This window comes from Microtus oregoni, unplaced genomic scaffold (genome assembly GCF_018167655.1).
Source record: "Microtus oregoni isolate MIOR12 unplaced genomic scaffold, Mior012 000001F_ref0000356, whole genome shotgun sequence".
Taxonomy (NCBI): domain Eukaryota; kingdom Metazoa; phylum Chordata; class Mammalia; order Rodentia; family Cricetidae; genus Microtus; species Microtus oregoni.
Genome location: NW_024543060.1, coordinates 68,281,564 through 68,295,117, shown reverse-complemented (window position 1 = coordinate 68,295,117; position 13,554 = coordinate 68,281,564). Strand labels below are relative to the sequence as shown.

The window sequence follows — 13,554 nt, the reverse complement described above, 5'->3', positions numbered from 1 at the left end:
TACTTTAGTAGGAAAAGACTTTTAAACCTATGCTTTAAAGATAATCCTGTTTTAGTTTCTTAGATGAAAAGTGAGTATTCAAATATTTTAATTCAGGGAACATACATACTTAGAGCATAAAGCATTCAAATGCAAACTATTGGGAATATCTTTTTCCACCTGTAATGATGTTAAAAAATTGGCATTATCCTTGGTGTTCTAACATGTCCTTAGTATTCTTTTTTTGCAGTGCAGTCTGCTAAGTACGTCATTCTTCAGTACCTGGCTTCTTATTGTCACCTACACGCTCAAGTTTGTGTGGCCCCTTAAATGATGCCCAACTCTTTCATCTTTGGCTTTACCTTTGCATACTTACACATAAATCACTAATTTCTACTAATTGATCTTCTGTTTGTGTTATAAGGATTAAATTAGTCTTGGATTATAGATAGTAAATGAGTTTATATTTTATCTGTATTTTCTGTTAAATATTTGTTTTAATACTGACTTTAAATTTTAATTAACTTGGTGAAAGATTCAACTTGGCAAAATGTTTAATGTTAAGTAACAGAATTTAAAAATTGTAACTTTTTTTTTCTGTTTTAAAGAAACTTGGTGAAGATGAAGAGGAATTATCTGAATTACAGCTTCGTCTTTTGGCTCTTCAGTCAGCCAGTAAGAAATGGCAACAAAAAGAGCAACAGGTGATGAAAGAGAGCAAAGAAAAACTGACCAAGACAAAAACTGTCCAACAGAAGGCTAAAACCAGCACAAAAGTACATTCAGCTAAAAAAGTTAGCACTACAGGTGATTATTTCTCGTAAATTATTTCAATTGAACTAATATATCTTGTTGTATCTACTTTTTAATTCAGAGATTTCTAAAAATTAATTTACTTCTCAAAAAAAATTGAGAATTAATAAGATACAATTCTAAACCCCTCCTCCCATCCCCGAAAACAAAAATTGAACACAGCAACATAGAGTCCGTTTTTGTACTGGCCAGTGACTCTTGGGTATAGAGTTGGTCAGTGAGGGTGGGGGGTTGAAGACTTGAAGTTGGGTAGGGAGATGAGTAGGATCAAAGCAGGGAAAGAATATTATGAAAATATATGAAAAAAGTTTAATTAAAAACATTTTATTTTATGTGTATGGGTATTTTATCCATGTTACTCTGAACTATGTGCATATTTGGTGCCTGCAGAGGCAGACAAAGACATGAAATCCCCTGGAATTGTAGTCACAGATGGTTGTGAGCTGGAAATTGAGCCTGGGTCTTCTTTAAAGAAAAATTTGTTTGTTTATTTATTTATTTATTTAGTATACAATATTCTGTCTATGTGTATGCCTACAGGCCAGAAGAGGGCACCAGACCTTATTCCAGATGGTTGTGAGCCACCATGTAGTTGCTGGGAATTGAACTCAGGACCTCTGGAAGAGCAGGCAATGCTCTTAACCGCTGAGCCATCTCTCCAGCCCCAAGCCTGGGTCTTCTTGTTCCTAATCACCAAGTCATCTCTCCAGCTCTATAATTTAGGGAGTTTTGAGTTTGGGAAAATATAGAGTCCTAAATCGGATGATAATCCTCTTACTTAACTATATAAGTTAGCAGTATAAACATATTCATATCGACATTTCTGTGTTTTTTCTGGGTAGCTAAACAAGCATTGAGGAAACAGCAAACCAAGGCATGGAAGAAACTCCAGCAGCAAAAGGAACAGGAGAGGCAGAAGGAAGAGGACCAGCGGAAACAAGCTGAGGAAGAAGAGAGGAGGAAAAGAGAAGAAGAAATTAGAAAAATTCGAGACCTTTCCAACCAGGAGGAGCAGTATAATCGGTTCATGAAATTAGTTGGTGGCAAGAGGAGATCAAGAAGCAAAGTAAGGAATAGAGAACCATCACCAAAATGTTCAGACCCTTAACAATGTCCTATCGTTCACTGAGGGTTATACACATGTGCCACAGAGTGCACGTGGAGACCAGTGGGTCATGGAGCTTGAACTCTGGTCTTGTGCTTGGCAGCATGTGCCTTTATCTACTGAGCCATCTTGTTGGGCCAGAATGTTCATATTTAAGTGTTTTGTTAATATCATTTCAAAGATCCAGTCAGCTGAGGGAAATTGCAAATATTTTATGTTTGATAGAGCTTATTTTTTTTCTCTGTATGCAAGAGAATGTATGTTGTGTGCACGAGTGTGCACATGCTTGCCTTGCAGCTGCATGTTGAAGCCACACGCTAGTGTGTTTTCTTCAGTCACTTCTCTTCCTTCTGTTTTTGAGGCGGGGTTTTACTGAACCTGGAGCTTACTGTTTAATCTAGAGTTTGCTGGCTGTCAAGCTCCTGAGATCTGTGTTCTCTCGTGGTGGGCTTGCAAGCGTGTATTGCTATGTCTGGCTTTGTACCTGGGTCCTGTTGATCCAAACTCAGAATCCTTTCATAGGAAGCCTTTTACATAACCACCAAGTTCCTTCAATCAGCTCTATTTATAATCTTTGAGGAGAAAGTTAGGTACAATTGAGGATAAATCTCATAGTCCTAGATTATAAGAATTGAACAGGTTGGAATTTTGATTAACAAAAGCCTGTCTTTCAGCTGGGCCTGGTGCTATACTCCTATAATCTCAGTTACCTGGGAGGCTAAGGCAGGATGATCACATATTCAGGCTTTCTTGAGTAATTTAGTGAGACACTGTCTAAAAAGTTACAGACAAGCCCTCAACCCCACTCTGCTTTTAGCATTTTGTTCATCTTCTATTTATAAAAAAGGTTATTAAATTATAGTAAGGTCCTGATATGAAAATGCCTGTTTCTTTTTTTTAAATATTCATTTATTATGTATACAGTATTCTGTCTGCGTGCATGCCTGAAGAGGGCACCAGACCTCATTACAGATGGCTGTGAGCCACCATGTAGTTGGTGGGAATTGAACTCAGGACCTTTGGAAGAGCAGGCAATGCTCTTAACCGTTGAGCCATCTCTCCAGCCCCAAAATGCCTGTTTCTTATGGGGGCAATATTGGATTAGTTGTTTATTGTTTACTATGTAGAGTGAGAGATGTGGAGAATAATTAGTGTATTCTAATTTAAAGTTTACTAAGTCTTCCTGTAGTAATAACTACTGCCTAGCTATTTTGTTTTTAGTCCTTAGCATGTGTTGAGCATTATTATTACATGTATTGACGATAACTGAGTCAGCCGTTACCTTTACGGCGCTGTCAGGAGAATGAGAGGGTTAACATGACAAGGACTACCAGTGACGATGGTTTTGGACTTCTGAATTAAGAATATACTCAAAAGTATACTAAATGTAGAGAAATTCAAAAAGTAAGAGTTAAGGAGTCAAGAGGAAGTTTTCTTTATGCAAGAGCTATAATTATTCATAGTTAAGACTTTTATAAATAAAATCTTTGTCTAGAGATAAGTATTATTTGTATGTTATCTCTGCATAGGTTTGTGTTTTCTTTTTTCGTTTTAGTTTTTGACATAAACTGAGAAAGACATAAGAATTAAAAATCATAGTACATAAACATGCCAATCCACGTTTAATTTTCAGATACTGTTGATTCATTTGTAAGTGAAATGTTCTTGACTTGTCTGTGTCTGCGTATGAGTGTTTATTTACCTGTGGGCATGCCTTGTACCACTTGCGTGCCTGATGCCTGTGGGTCCTCCAGAACTGGAGTTACAGACCATTGGGAGCTACCCTGTGGGTGCTGGAGATTGGCTTGCTCTCTTAAGATCCATTTCTTTAGCTCCTGTTCTTGACTTTAAAAATAATAGTCTGATGTTAATAATTGTAATGCAAAAAATGACCATTTCCTTCTAGTTTCATGCCTAAACCATGACTGCATAACTGTTGGAAGAACTTTGTAATTTTTTTTAAAAGAGGGATTGCATTTACTTAGTGGCTTAGATAATGGGGGAATTGACCTGTACAGATAATACTTGGCTGTCATAGACCCTTTCCAGATTGATGCCATAGGCAGGTCTCATAGAGTCATAATAATTTTGTGTATTTCTCCCTAAAATATAATTATCAACTCTTTTGTGATAACTAGCCCAAGAATAGTCTGTTGTAACTAAGAAAAATATTATTGTATACTTAGTCTTCAGATCCTGACCTGAGACGATCCTTAGATAAGCAACCTGATAGTGGAGGAGGCATTTATCAATATGATAACTATGAAGAAGTTGCTATGGATACAGATAGTGAAACCAGTTCTCCAGGTAGGAGCAAAAACTTTGAAACATTTTGATAATCATGATTAAGCTACTCAAAACCTCGAAAGCCACGTGGACTGAAGGTGAGACTTAGTGATGATTTTCTGTGATACTGTAAGTACTTGGGGTAAACCGCAGACGGATAGTTTTCACCTTTATTTTCAAGTCTGTTTTTCTAGAGAGGCTTTAAGTTAAGAGGCTTTGTTCCCACTCTGATGAGCAATTGATCTGAAACAGGAAGATTGTGGAAGAATTTTATGAATAACGGAATTAAAGCCATGAACCACCATGCCCAGCTCAGACAGTTTTTCTTGCTACTCAGATGTGATTGACCATGAGAAAACTATTTTCTTACTGGTGCTAAACACCTACAACTGAGACAGGAACACAGTGAGAAGTTGGGATGTTCAGAAGATTGATGCTCTCTCCCATATCGTCATGTTCTGAGACCAAATCAAAACTAGAACCAGTTCATGTGTCTAGACTAAAGAAAAAACAGAAATACATGATTTATGAAATGTTTGCCAAAAGTATTCATTTTTAGGACATTGTTTTAGCTGATATTTGATATTTTTTTTTATTTGTTTTGTTTTTGTTTTTGTTTTTTTTTGAGACAGGGTTTTTCTGTGTAATGGCCCTAGCTGTCCTAGAACTGGCTCTTGTAGACCAGGTTGGCCTCGAACCTGTCTGCTTCTGCCTCCCAAATGCTGGGATTAAAGGCGTGCGCCACCACAGCCCAGCCTGATACCCTTACATTATAGTTTGACAAAGGAAAGGGTCGTCTTTTATTTTCAAGTTCATGGAGGTGATTCATCACTATTTGAAATACTAACAACACTATTAACTCACCACAGCCATTAATGCATGTGTTTAAATAATTTTATAGAACTTCTTACAGAGAAAACATACTTTCAACTTTGTCAGATTTTAACTTATAGAATTAGGTATTTATCATGTCTTGTTCTGTCTTCCTCCATCCCCCATTCTCCCTACTTTTCTTCTCCATCCTCTTAGTTTTCTGAGATAGGGTCTTACATTTCTTACATTTCTTGGGCACCCTAGGCTGTCCTTGAATCTGATTCTCCTTCTCTGTTTCCCAAACACTGAGACTATAGCCACGTGCATCACACCTGGCTGATACTTAGATTTTTCAGAAGGGTAGTGTAATAAAGATTAACATATTCTCAGATTTAGGCTGTGAATCAACTGTTTGAAAGGCAGATGTTGTCTTTGTATTGACTTGTGAGACAGCTGGGAAAAGTTCTATTGGTTTCATAGTCCTCACTCTTAGCTCCATTTCAACTTGAAATCTTGTCCTTGCCTTCCTTAGCACCATATTAAGGGAGGAATGAAGTCATGTTGTTTTCTTTTCTCTCTTAGGGCCCTTTGGCAGGAATCAAGAGAATTTATTTCATCATTTTGTAAAAATTATGTTAAGAAAAAAAGTGCTCTAGTCTCTATTAATACTATTAGGCTTTCCACCTCATAGTGAGATAGAGGGAAGGTGGTTTGTTTCCCTCTGTAGCCCAACTGCCTCAGACCAGGCATCCTCTTGCCTTGGCCTTCTCAGTCCTGGGATTATATTATTTAATTTCATATGTATGTTACAATCCCTAACAAAAAATGAATTTTGAGGAATTAAATGCCATCTTAATGATAACATTGAATTTAATGGAGCTTAGAAGGTCTGATTAGCACTCTATCTCAGTAATATGTTTCCTCAAGCTTATATATACATTTTATATGTTCCTGCTGAAATAGTTGATTAAAACTTGTGTTGAATTTTTTTTCTTCTAAACAGCTCCTTCGCCAGTACAACCACCATTTTTCTCGGAATGTTCATTGGGGTATTTTTCTTCAGCACCATCTGTTTCTTTGCCTCCACCAGCTCAGGTTTCAGTAAGTAAAAACTGAGTGTGATTTCAAAGAAAATTACTGTGTATCCTCTAATTTGTCTTGAAAAATTGAACTGCTTACTTTGAAGAGTGCTTAAAAAATCATAATCACTAACTAGAATTAAAAGCTAGAAATATGCAGAATTAAGCAGTTGATTGTTTAGCTATCCACTTGTTAGATTTTTTTTTTAAGTATAGCTTTTTAATTTCATACTGAATTCAGTTTTTCCTTTTCTTTGCTTCTCAAATAATTGCTACTCAGGAAATGTATTCCAAAGCAGAATAAAAATTGTCTGCTCCTGTGGATTTTATTTTATTGGTCTTTTTGTTCATTTGTTTGTTTGTTTTTAAGGCAAGGTCTCTATGTAGCCCTGGGTGTTGTAGGACTTGCTATATAGATAAGGCGGTCCTCAAACTCACAGAGATCCCCTGATTTTGTCTTCCAAGTGCTAGGAAGATTTAAATAGGATGCTCATTACTCTTTGGATAACCATAGTTACTTTTACCTTGAAAATTAGACAAAAGAAATATATTATCTATAGAAATTAAATCCTTTTTATTTTCTTTTAAAAATCCATTTAGTTGTGATGTGTGTGCGTGCGTGTGGCATCCACACATGTGAATGTCAGAGTACAACTGTGTTTGGCTCCTTCCACCACTTGGATTCTGGGTACCTGTTTTAAGCTAGTGAGCCATCTTGCCAGCACTGACATTTAAAGAGCTATAAGTCACCGTTTTTCTTTTGAGGCAGGGTCTCACTCTATATCATTGGCTGGTTTGTAATTCTATATTTAGGCAAGATTGGCCTCAGAGAGATCAGCCTGCCTCCACCTCTGAGCACTGACTGGGCTGGGATTATGGTGCCTGCCACACTCTGGGCAGTGTTTACCCAGTTTAAAAAAAAAAAGAAAATATGAAGAACCACAAAATAAAGAAAGGTTCTGTAGTTATTCCTAGATTGAGAGGCTCTAGATATCGAACAATATTTCCTACTAGGTAAGAGAACTTTTCATCGAACATTTTTCTGTGAATGTGTGGTGTCTTCCAGTAGAGTTTATGGGGAGGGGAGGTGAAATGCTTTCTTTGGAGAAGAAGGAATGAATGACCTAAAATGTGAGGAGAACTACTGGAAAGTCTTTGAAGCAAAAGCATCAAGAGCAAAAGGTTTATAAGAAATAAGTTTCCTACATAATCTCTAAGAAGCCATTTTTACAAGGTTTTTAAGGGGTGCTGAACAGGTACTCTGGGCTCTTATAATCCCTTTGATTTGTAGTTGAGTTTTACTACTATTTAACTTTTTTTGTTACTACATTTTTTAATTTGCTAATCTCCTTTAATTTGGGACTAGGCATGGTATACATGCCTTTAATCCCAGTGCTTAATGAGGAGCAGGCGGACACATCTCTGAGCTGGAGGCCAGCCTGTTCTACATAGCGAGTTCCAGGGCAGTCAGGGCTGCATAGTGAGACCCTGTCCACAAATACATAAATGCTTTAACTTAAATACATGATTTTAGTTTTAGTGTTGTTGTTTGCTTGATGTGATACGAAGTGAATGATCTTGTCTGATTTGATTCTTATACCTTCTAGAATTTTAAATGTAGATATGGACAGGATCAGGGGTGTTTATATTTTATAATTACTATGATATTCATAAATGTTTCCATCAATTACAAAAGAAACATTTTCATGGTTGAAGATTAAATTCTTTGTTAGCTTTGAGTTATGCATATTTACATCAGTATACATAGAAAAATTAAAAATAAGAATATGTACCTTTTCTGAATTAATATTGCTTCATAATGTTTGATGTTTATAAATTTTGCATTTAAATTAATTCTTTAAAAACACAGTCTGTGCCATCTTTGAGCCAGCCTTATGGAGAAGGCTTGTGTGTTTCTCTTGAACCTCTACCTCCTCCACCACCGTTGCCACCTCTTCCACCTGAAGATCCAGAACAACCTCCAAAACCACCTTTTGCAGATGAAGAGGAGGAAGAAGAAATGCTCCTTCGAGAAGAATTGCTTAAGTCTTTAGCAAATAAGAGAGCTTTTAAGCCAGAGGTAATTGAGTGCCTGACCCTCTAGGTGGTGCTCTCGGGCCAGTTAGCATGGTTCTAGTTTTGTCTGCCTGGATGAGGGTTTAGAAGGTTTTTCAGCAAAGGCACGTCTTTTATTTGAAAATGTTTTTCTTTTTCTTATTAGGAAGCATCCAGTAATAGTGATCCCCCTTCACCTCCAGTTCTGAACAATTCTCAGCCTTTGGCAAGAAGCAATCTCTCAATAGTCAGTATTAATACAGTGTCTCAGCCTAGGATACAGAATCCAAAGTTTCACAGAGGACCTCGTCTTCCACGAACTGTGATCTCGGTAAAAACAAATTTAAGATAACACTATTCTAAAAGCTTATTATTAAAGCTTTATTAGTAAAAAGTAAATATTTTTACTGTTCTGTCCCCACTTGTCCTGCTCATTTATATATAAAAATAAATTCTTGTATAAATTAAAATATTTAATTTTAAAATTTTAGAGAAGTTTGATGTAAGATGGGTAGAATTTGGTGATGGTGTGTTTGAGGGTGCATTCTCTTCAGAGTGTCATAGATATTTTCCTTTGCTCTTCCTGAAGATTATAAATTGGCCCATTGCAGTCTTTTCTGCTGTTATTTTAACATATGGATCTCTAAAAAAAAATTTGGGCACTTTAAAAAAGCCCACGTCCCAATTGGAAGTTGAACCAAGACCCTCAACCATAGCAAGCAAGCAAGCATACTACCACAGAACTTTATCCTCAGACTTTTTTTAAGTTTGGAGACAGGATCTCACTAAATTGCACAGGCAGGCCTTGAACTTAGTATTCTACCTTAGCCTCCAGACTCGTCAGAATTGCAGGCCTGTGCCACCAGTTCAAGCTGCTGCATCTTTTTATAACTTGTTCCTATTTTCAACCAGAGATCATGCTATAATGGAAGAATTTGTTTATGATTCTTATTAAGAAAGCTGAACTGAGTCTGGTAGTAACATGCAGTCCCAGCCTACAGGTGCTGGGAGCTTGAGTTTGCATAGTATGACTGGCCCAAAAAGCAAGAGCTAGGCATGTGGTTCATTGGTAGAGTGATTTCCCTAGTATGTACAAAGCTCTGGGTACAGACCCCAGCTCTAGAAAATAAAAGTTGAAATGACAGTTTTTAAAATCTTATTTCCTAATGGCTTTAAAGGAAAATAAATAGAGCAAAGTCAAGTTGGAATTTTGCCTGTTAAGTAAACTAACTTTGGTCAGTCACCCTATATTTGTAGACACAAAGTCTACAAAGTTTTATAAATAATTTCTTTGCTTTTTAAGAGTTATTTAAATGGTAGTATCTTTTTATAGAAATAAAAAAGTTATTGAAGAAGGTTATCATAGTAATGTATGGGAAAACAAAAATGTAGACTGCTTTTTGTGCTTGGGGCTATAATCATAGGATGTAGCCAAAAGATGCCACTATATACTATGTGTAGTTATTTTTGTGTGTTGATACACAAATAGTTTAAAAACCTTATCCAATGCTATACAATTAAATGTCACAGAGTAATGAAAAGAATAGAAATGCTTTCCCTGGGGATTGAGAGATTGCTCATTGGTTAAGAGCACTTGCAGCTTCTGTATGAGACTAGAGTTTAATTTGAGGGCCCATGTTATGTGGCTCAAAACCACCTGTAACTCCAGCTCCAGGAAATTGAATGCCCTTTTCTGACCTCTGAGGCCACCTGCACACACATGTGACGTACATACAGACACATAGACAAACAGACTCACACTAATTTTTTTAATAATGAAAAAGAAACAAAACTTTTACTACTATGAGTAACAATAACATTGTTTTGTAGCTTCCAAAACATAAATCAGTGGTTGTAACACTGAATGATTCAGATGACAGTGAGTCCGATGGGGAGGCTTCCAAGGCAACCAATAGTGTTTTTGGTGGATTAGAGTCCATGATCAAAGAAGCAAGACGAACTGCTGAGGTATGTGCTGTAATTAATGGTGAAAGACAGTTGATTTATTGGCAGTCATTACAGTTAATTTTGTTCCTGAAAAATTACATCTTAGAGTTAAGGCATTTTTAGTACAATGATTTGTGGAAAAAGTATTTGTGCTTTTAGTACTTAAGTAATGAATCATCTGTTGATTATATAAATTTTATGGGTTTGAAAATCCCCCTTGTTTCTAATGACTCTCTTTTCAAAATAGTGAAGTGAGTTCATATTCTGTGTGCCAGGGAAATGTGCTGTTCTCCAGTATTATTACATTAACCAAAACACCAGTTTTCAGCTAAGAAAATCTATAGTTTACGCCGTTTCAGGGTTTTTTCTGTCCCAGTTGTTGGTCAGATATGATTCAGCTCAATGTTTTCGAAGGTTTTGACACTAGGTAGATTAGTAATTGAGTAGTTGACAGCTAACCTCTTTATTTTTTCAAAAGAAGAATGAAGATATTAATATATTCTTAAATATATTAGTATATACTGGGGTATGACATAAAATAACAGATATCAGTGTAGAATTTTTAAAAGCGATCTGGTTTAAATATTTTTTAGCAAGCTTCAAAACCCAAAGTACCTCCAAAATCTGAAAAAGAAAATGACCCTCTGCGCACACCTGAAGCTTTGCCTGAGGAAAAGAAGATTGAATATCGATTGCTAAAGGAAGAGATTGCCAAGTAAGTGAGCTTATATGTGATTCAGTTTAGGGTATGTGTTTGCCGAAGTTCCTTTTGTCTATAAACTATGACTCAGGAATATGAGCGGTGGTGATTTTTTTCCTAGTTAGGGAGTCAATGCTATTACGATTATCACATGGAGAGGTCAGTTATCATCTATCAACGTAAGTACAGTGAGGAAGAGGAAAACGCAGAACTGCACTGTTAGCTCTGAATGCCAGCCTGAGTCTATCTCCTGGTTAAGCAGTCAGTGTCATATGTATTCTATAAAATAAATATTTTAGAGAACATGATTTTTATTTACTCTTGGACTGATCCATCTCTCTCAAATTTAGCCGTGAGAAACAACGTTTGATTAAATCAGATCAGCTGAAGACAAGCTCATCATCCCCAGTGAACTCAGATGTGGAAATGGATGGGATTGGTAGAATAGCAATGGTCACTAAGCAAGTTGCAGATGCAGAAGCAAAGCTTAAAAAACACAAGTGAGTTTCACTCAGTGCCTGATTAAATATGTCATGTATCTGGATGTGCCTAAGTTCAAGGATCTGTATCTATATTTATATGTGTATATGTCATTATTAGCTCCTCTAGGATTGTGACCACCTCTGGCGCCCCCACCCCTACCCCCTTTCAGGGTATGATAGGTTACACTCCCTCCCCACCAAGGTCTGGAAACTCCATTCAGGGATGCTTTGGGTACCTGTCTGGAGCTTGGATGTGCTAGGGGAGGTTTGCTGGGCCACCCCTGGGTCATGAGTTCTTAACACATGGTAGAACTAAAGCAGTTACTCATCCTATTGTCTCACACATTGATGTAAATGATTTAATTAATACTTGATTAGAGGTACCAAGACCTTGAAAGAAGGTTGTCAGTCAGATTGAGACATAGCTAAAATTACATGTAAATATCTTCATTTTAGAATCTTTTAAAACATCTTCATTGGAAACATGTTTTTCTTTTTTAGAGAAAACACATTCCTCTAACTTACTGTGGGGTGCACATGTGTGTGTGCACGCCTGTATGTGTGTGTGTATTTTTGAAGTGTAGCTCTCGCTGGTCTCTAATTTGGTATGTAGATAAGGCTGGCCTCAAATCTGTGGCAGTCTTCATGGGATTAGAGGCATGTGCTATATTATTAAAGGTGAACTGCTTGCTGGGAGTAGTTGTCTGGTCTAAGGAATAATGCTTGTAGTGTCTGGCTCCTAAATTAACTCATAATTAATTTATATTTAAATAGCCCAATGACTTTAAAAAAATTTTATTTCATTTTTTAAAATTTTATGTGCATTGGTGTTTTGACATGGGTGTCAGGTCCCCTGGAACTGGAGTTACAGACAGTTGTGAGCTGCCATGTGGGCTCTGGGAATTGAACCTGGGTCCACTGGGAGAATAGTCAGTAGTCTTAACTGGTGAATCATATCTCCTGTCTCTGCCCAATGACTTTTTAAAGACAAGCTTTTAAGTGTTTATCTGTATGTCATTCAGGTATAGGAGTTAGGAGTTCATGGCCTCATTTGTAAAATTTTAGACTACTGGTATTTTAAGTATTCTAAAAGCTTAATACATTCTGAACGTGTTTAAATGTATTGGTGTTGGTATTTGTCTTGTGCTAAACTATGTTTCATCTTCAGTTTATGAACAGAGTTGTTATTTGTATATAAGAAAAATTCCTTAAATGCATTATTATATTACTACTTTGAAATTTCTCTTTTGTGATGGTGTCATTCTGCTAGTTTAGAAAACAATAAGTGTTTTGTTATTCACTACTTAGGATTCTCTTGATAAAAGATGAATCAGTTTTAAAGAATCTAGTACTACAAGAAGCCAAGAAGAAAGAGTCTGTTCGAAATGCCGAAGCAAAAATTACTAAACTTACAGAACAACTTCAAGCAGCTGAGAAAATCCTCAGCGTTAACAGGATGTTTTTGAAGAAGCTCCAAGAACAAGTAATGCTCTTTATATAAACATTAAATGTGGTAGTCTTTTGTTTACTGCATTTTTAAAAAGAATTTTATTTTTATTCATGTGTATGTGTCTGGGGTCTGCCACATGTACTGGCGTTCACTGGAGTCAGATGGCACTGTATCCCTGGAGCTGGAGTTACAAGAAGCTTGTGAGCTGCTGGACATGGGTGCTAGGAGCTGAGCTCCAGTCCTTTGGAGAAGCAGTTAACTGCTGAGCCATCTCTCCAGTCCTATTACTACATATTTTTAGAGACTCCCTCTGTGTGTGTCTTTTCTGTCTAAAGCAAAGGGGAAGAAATTGAACATACACCATCAATATATATGTAACCTGCAGTCTCTTACTGAGTGAGACATAATATTTGAGTATTTTTGGGTTGAATACCTCTAAAGCTATTGCGAGGGTATTTCCTAAGATTTTCTTTTATGTTTTCTATTTTCAGATTCACAGAGTTCAGCAGCGTGTTAGCATTAAGAAAGCTTTGACTCTGAAGTATGGCGAAGAGTTTGCTCGGGCAAAAGCAGTGGCCAGTAAAGAACTGGGGAAACGCAAACTGGAACAGGGTCGTCTTGGAGTAAGTTGCTTGTAGGAATATTTTTGGAAAGCAGGTTTTTTTTTTTTTAAATACTTCTAAACTAAGAAATGTATAGAGTAACTCCAACTTTGCTGCAAATTCAGAGAGAACAGATTATATTAATATTCTCTATAAGATCTAGAAGAGGATATTTTTAAATGAAACATGTTGGGATAATTTTAAAATTTATTTTGCATTGGCTTTAGTTTTTGTCGGTCACAG

General features: G+C 36.6%; 1 protein-coding gene across 1 annotated transcript in view; it reads left to right on the top strand.

Moving 5' to 3' along the window:
* Positions 1 to 13,554, top strand: part of Zfc3h1 (zinc finger C3H1-type containing) — a 52,072-nt gene that overhangs the window by 15,598 nt on the left and 22,920 nt on the right. Inside the window, exons 4-14 of the mRNA XM_041666867.1 lie at positions 588 to 786; positions 1,635 to 1,858; positions 4,084 to 4,204; positions 6,000 to 6,097; positions 7,946 to 8,155; positions 8,297 to 8,461; positions 9,961 to 10,098; positions 10,671 to 10,792; positions 11,128 to 11,277; positions 12,568 to 12,742; positions 13,201 to 13,332. Of these exons, the coding sequence (XP_041522801.1) occupies positions 588 to 786; positions 1,635 to 1,858; positions 4,084 to 4,204; positions 6,000 to 6,097; positions 7,946 to 8,155; positions 8,297 to 8,461; positions 9,961 to 10,098; positions 10,671 to 10,792; positions 11,128 to 11,277; positions 12,568 to 12,742; positions 13,201 to 13,332 (1,734 nt within the window). The remainder of the gene's footprint in view (positions 1 to 587; positions 787 to 1,634; positions 1,859 to 4,083; positions 4,205 to 5,999; positions 6,098 to 7,945; positions 8,156 to 8,296; positions 8,462 to 9,960; positions 10,099 to 10,670; positions 10,793 to 11,127; positions 11,278 to 12,567; positions 12,743 to 13,200; positions 13,333 to 13,554) is intronic.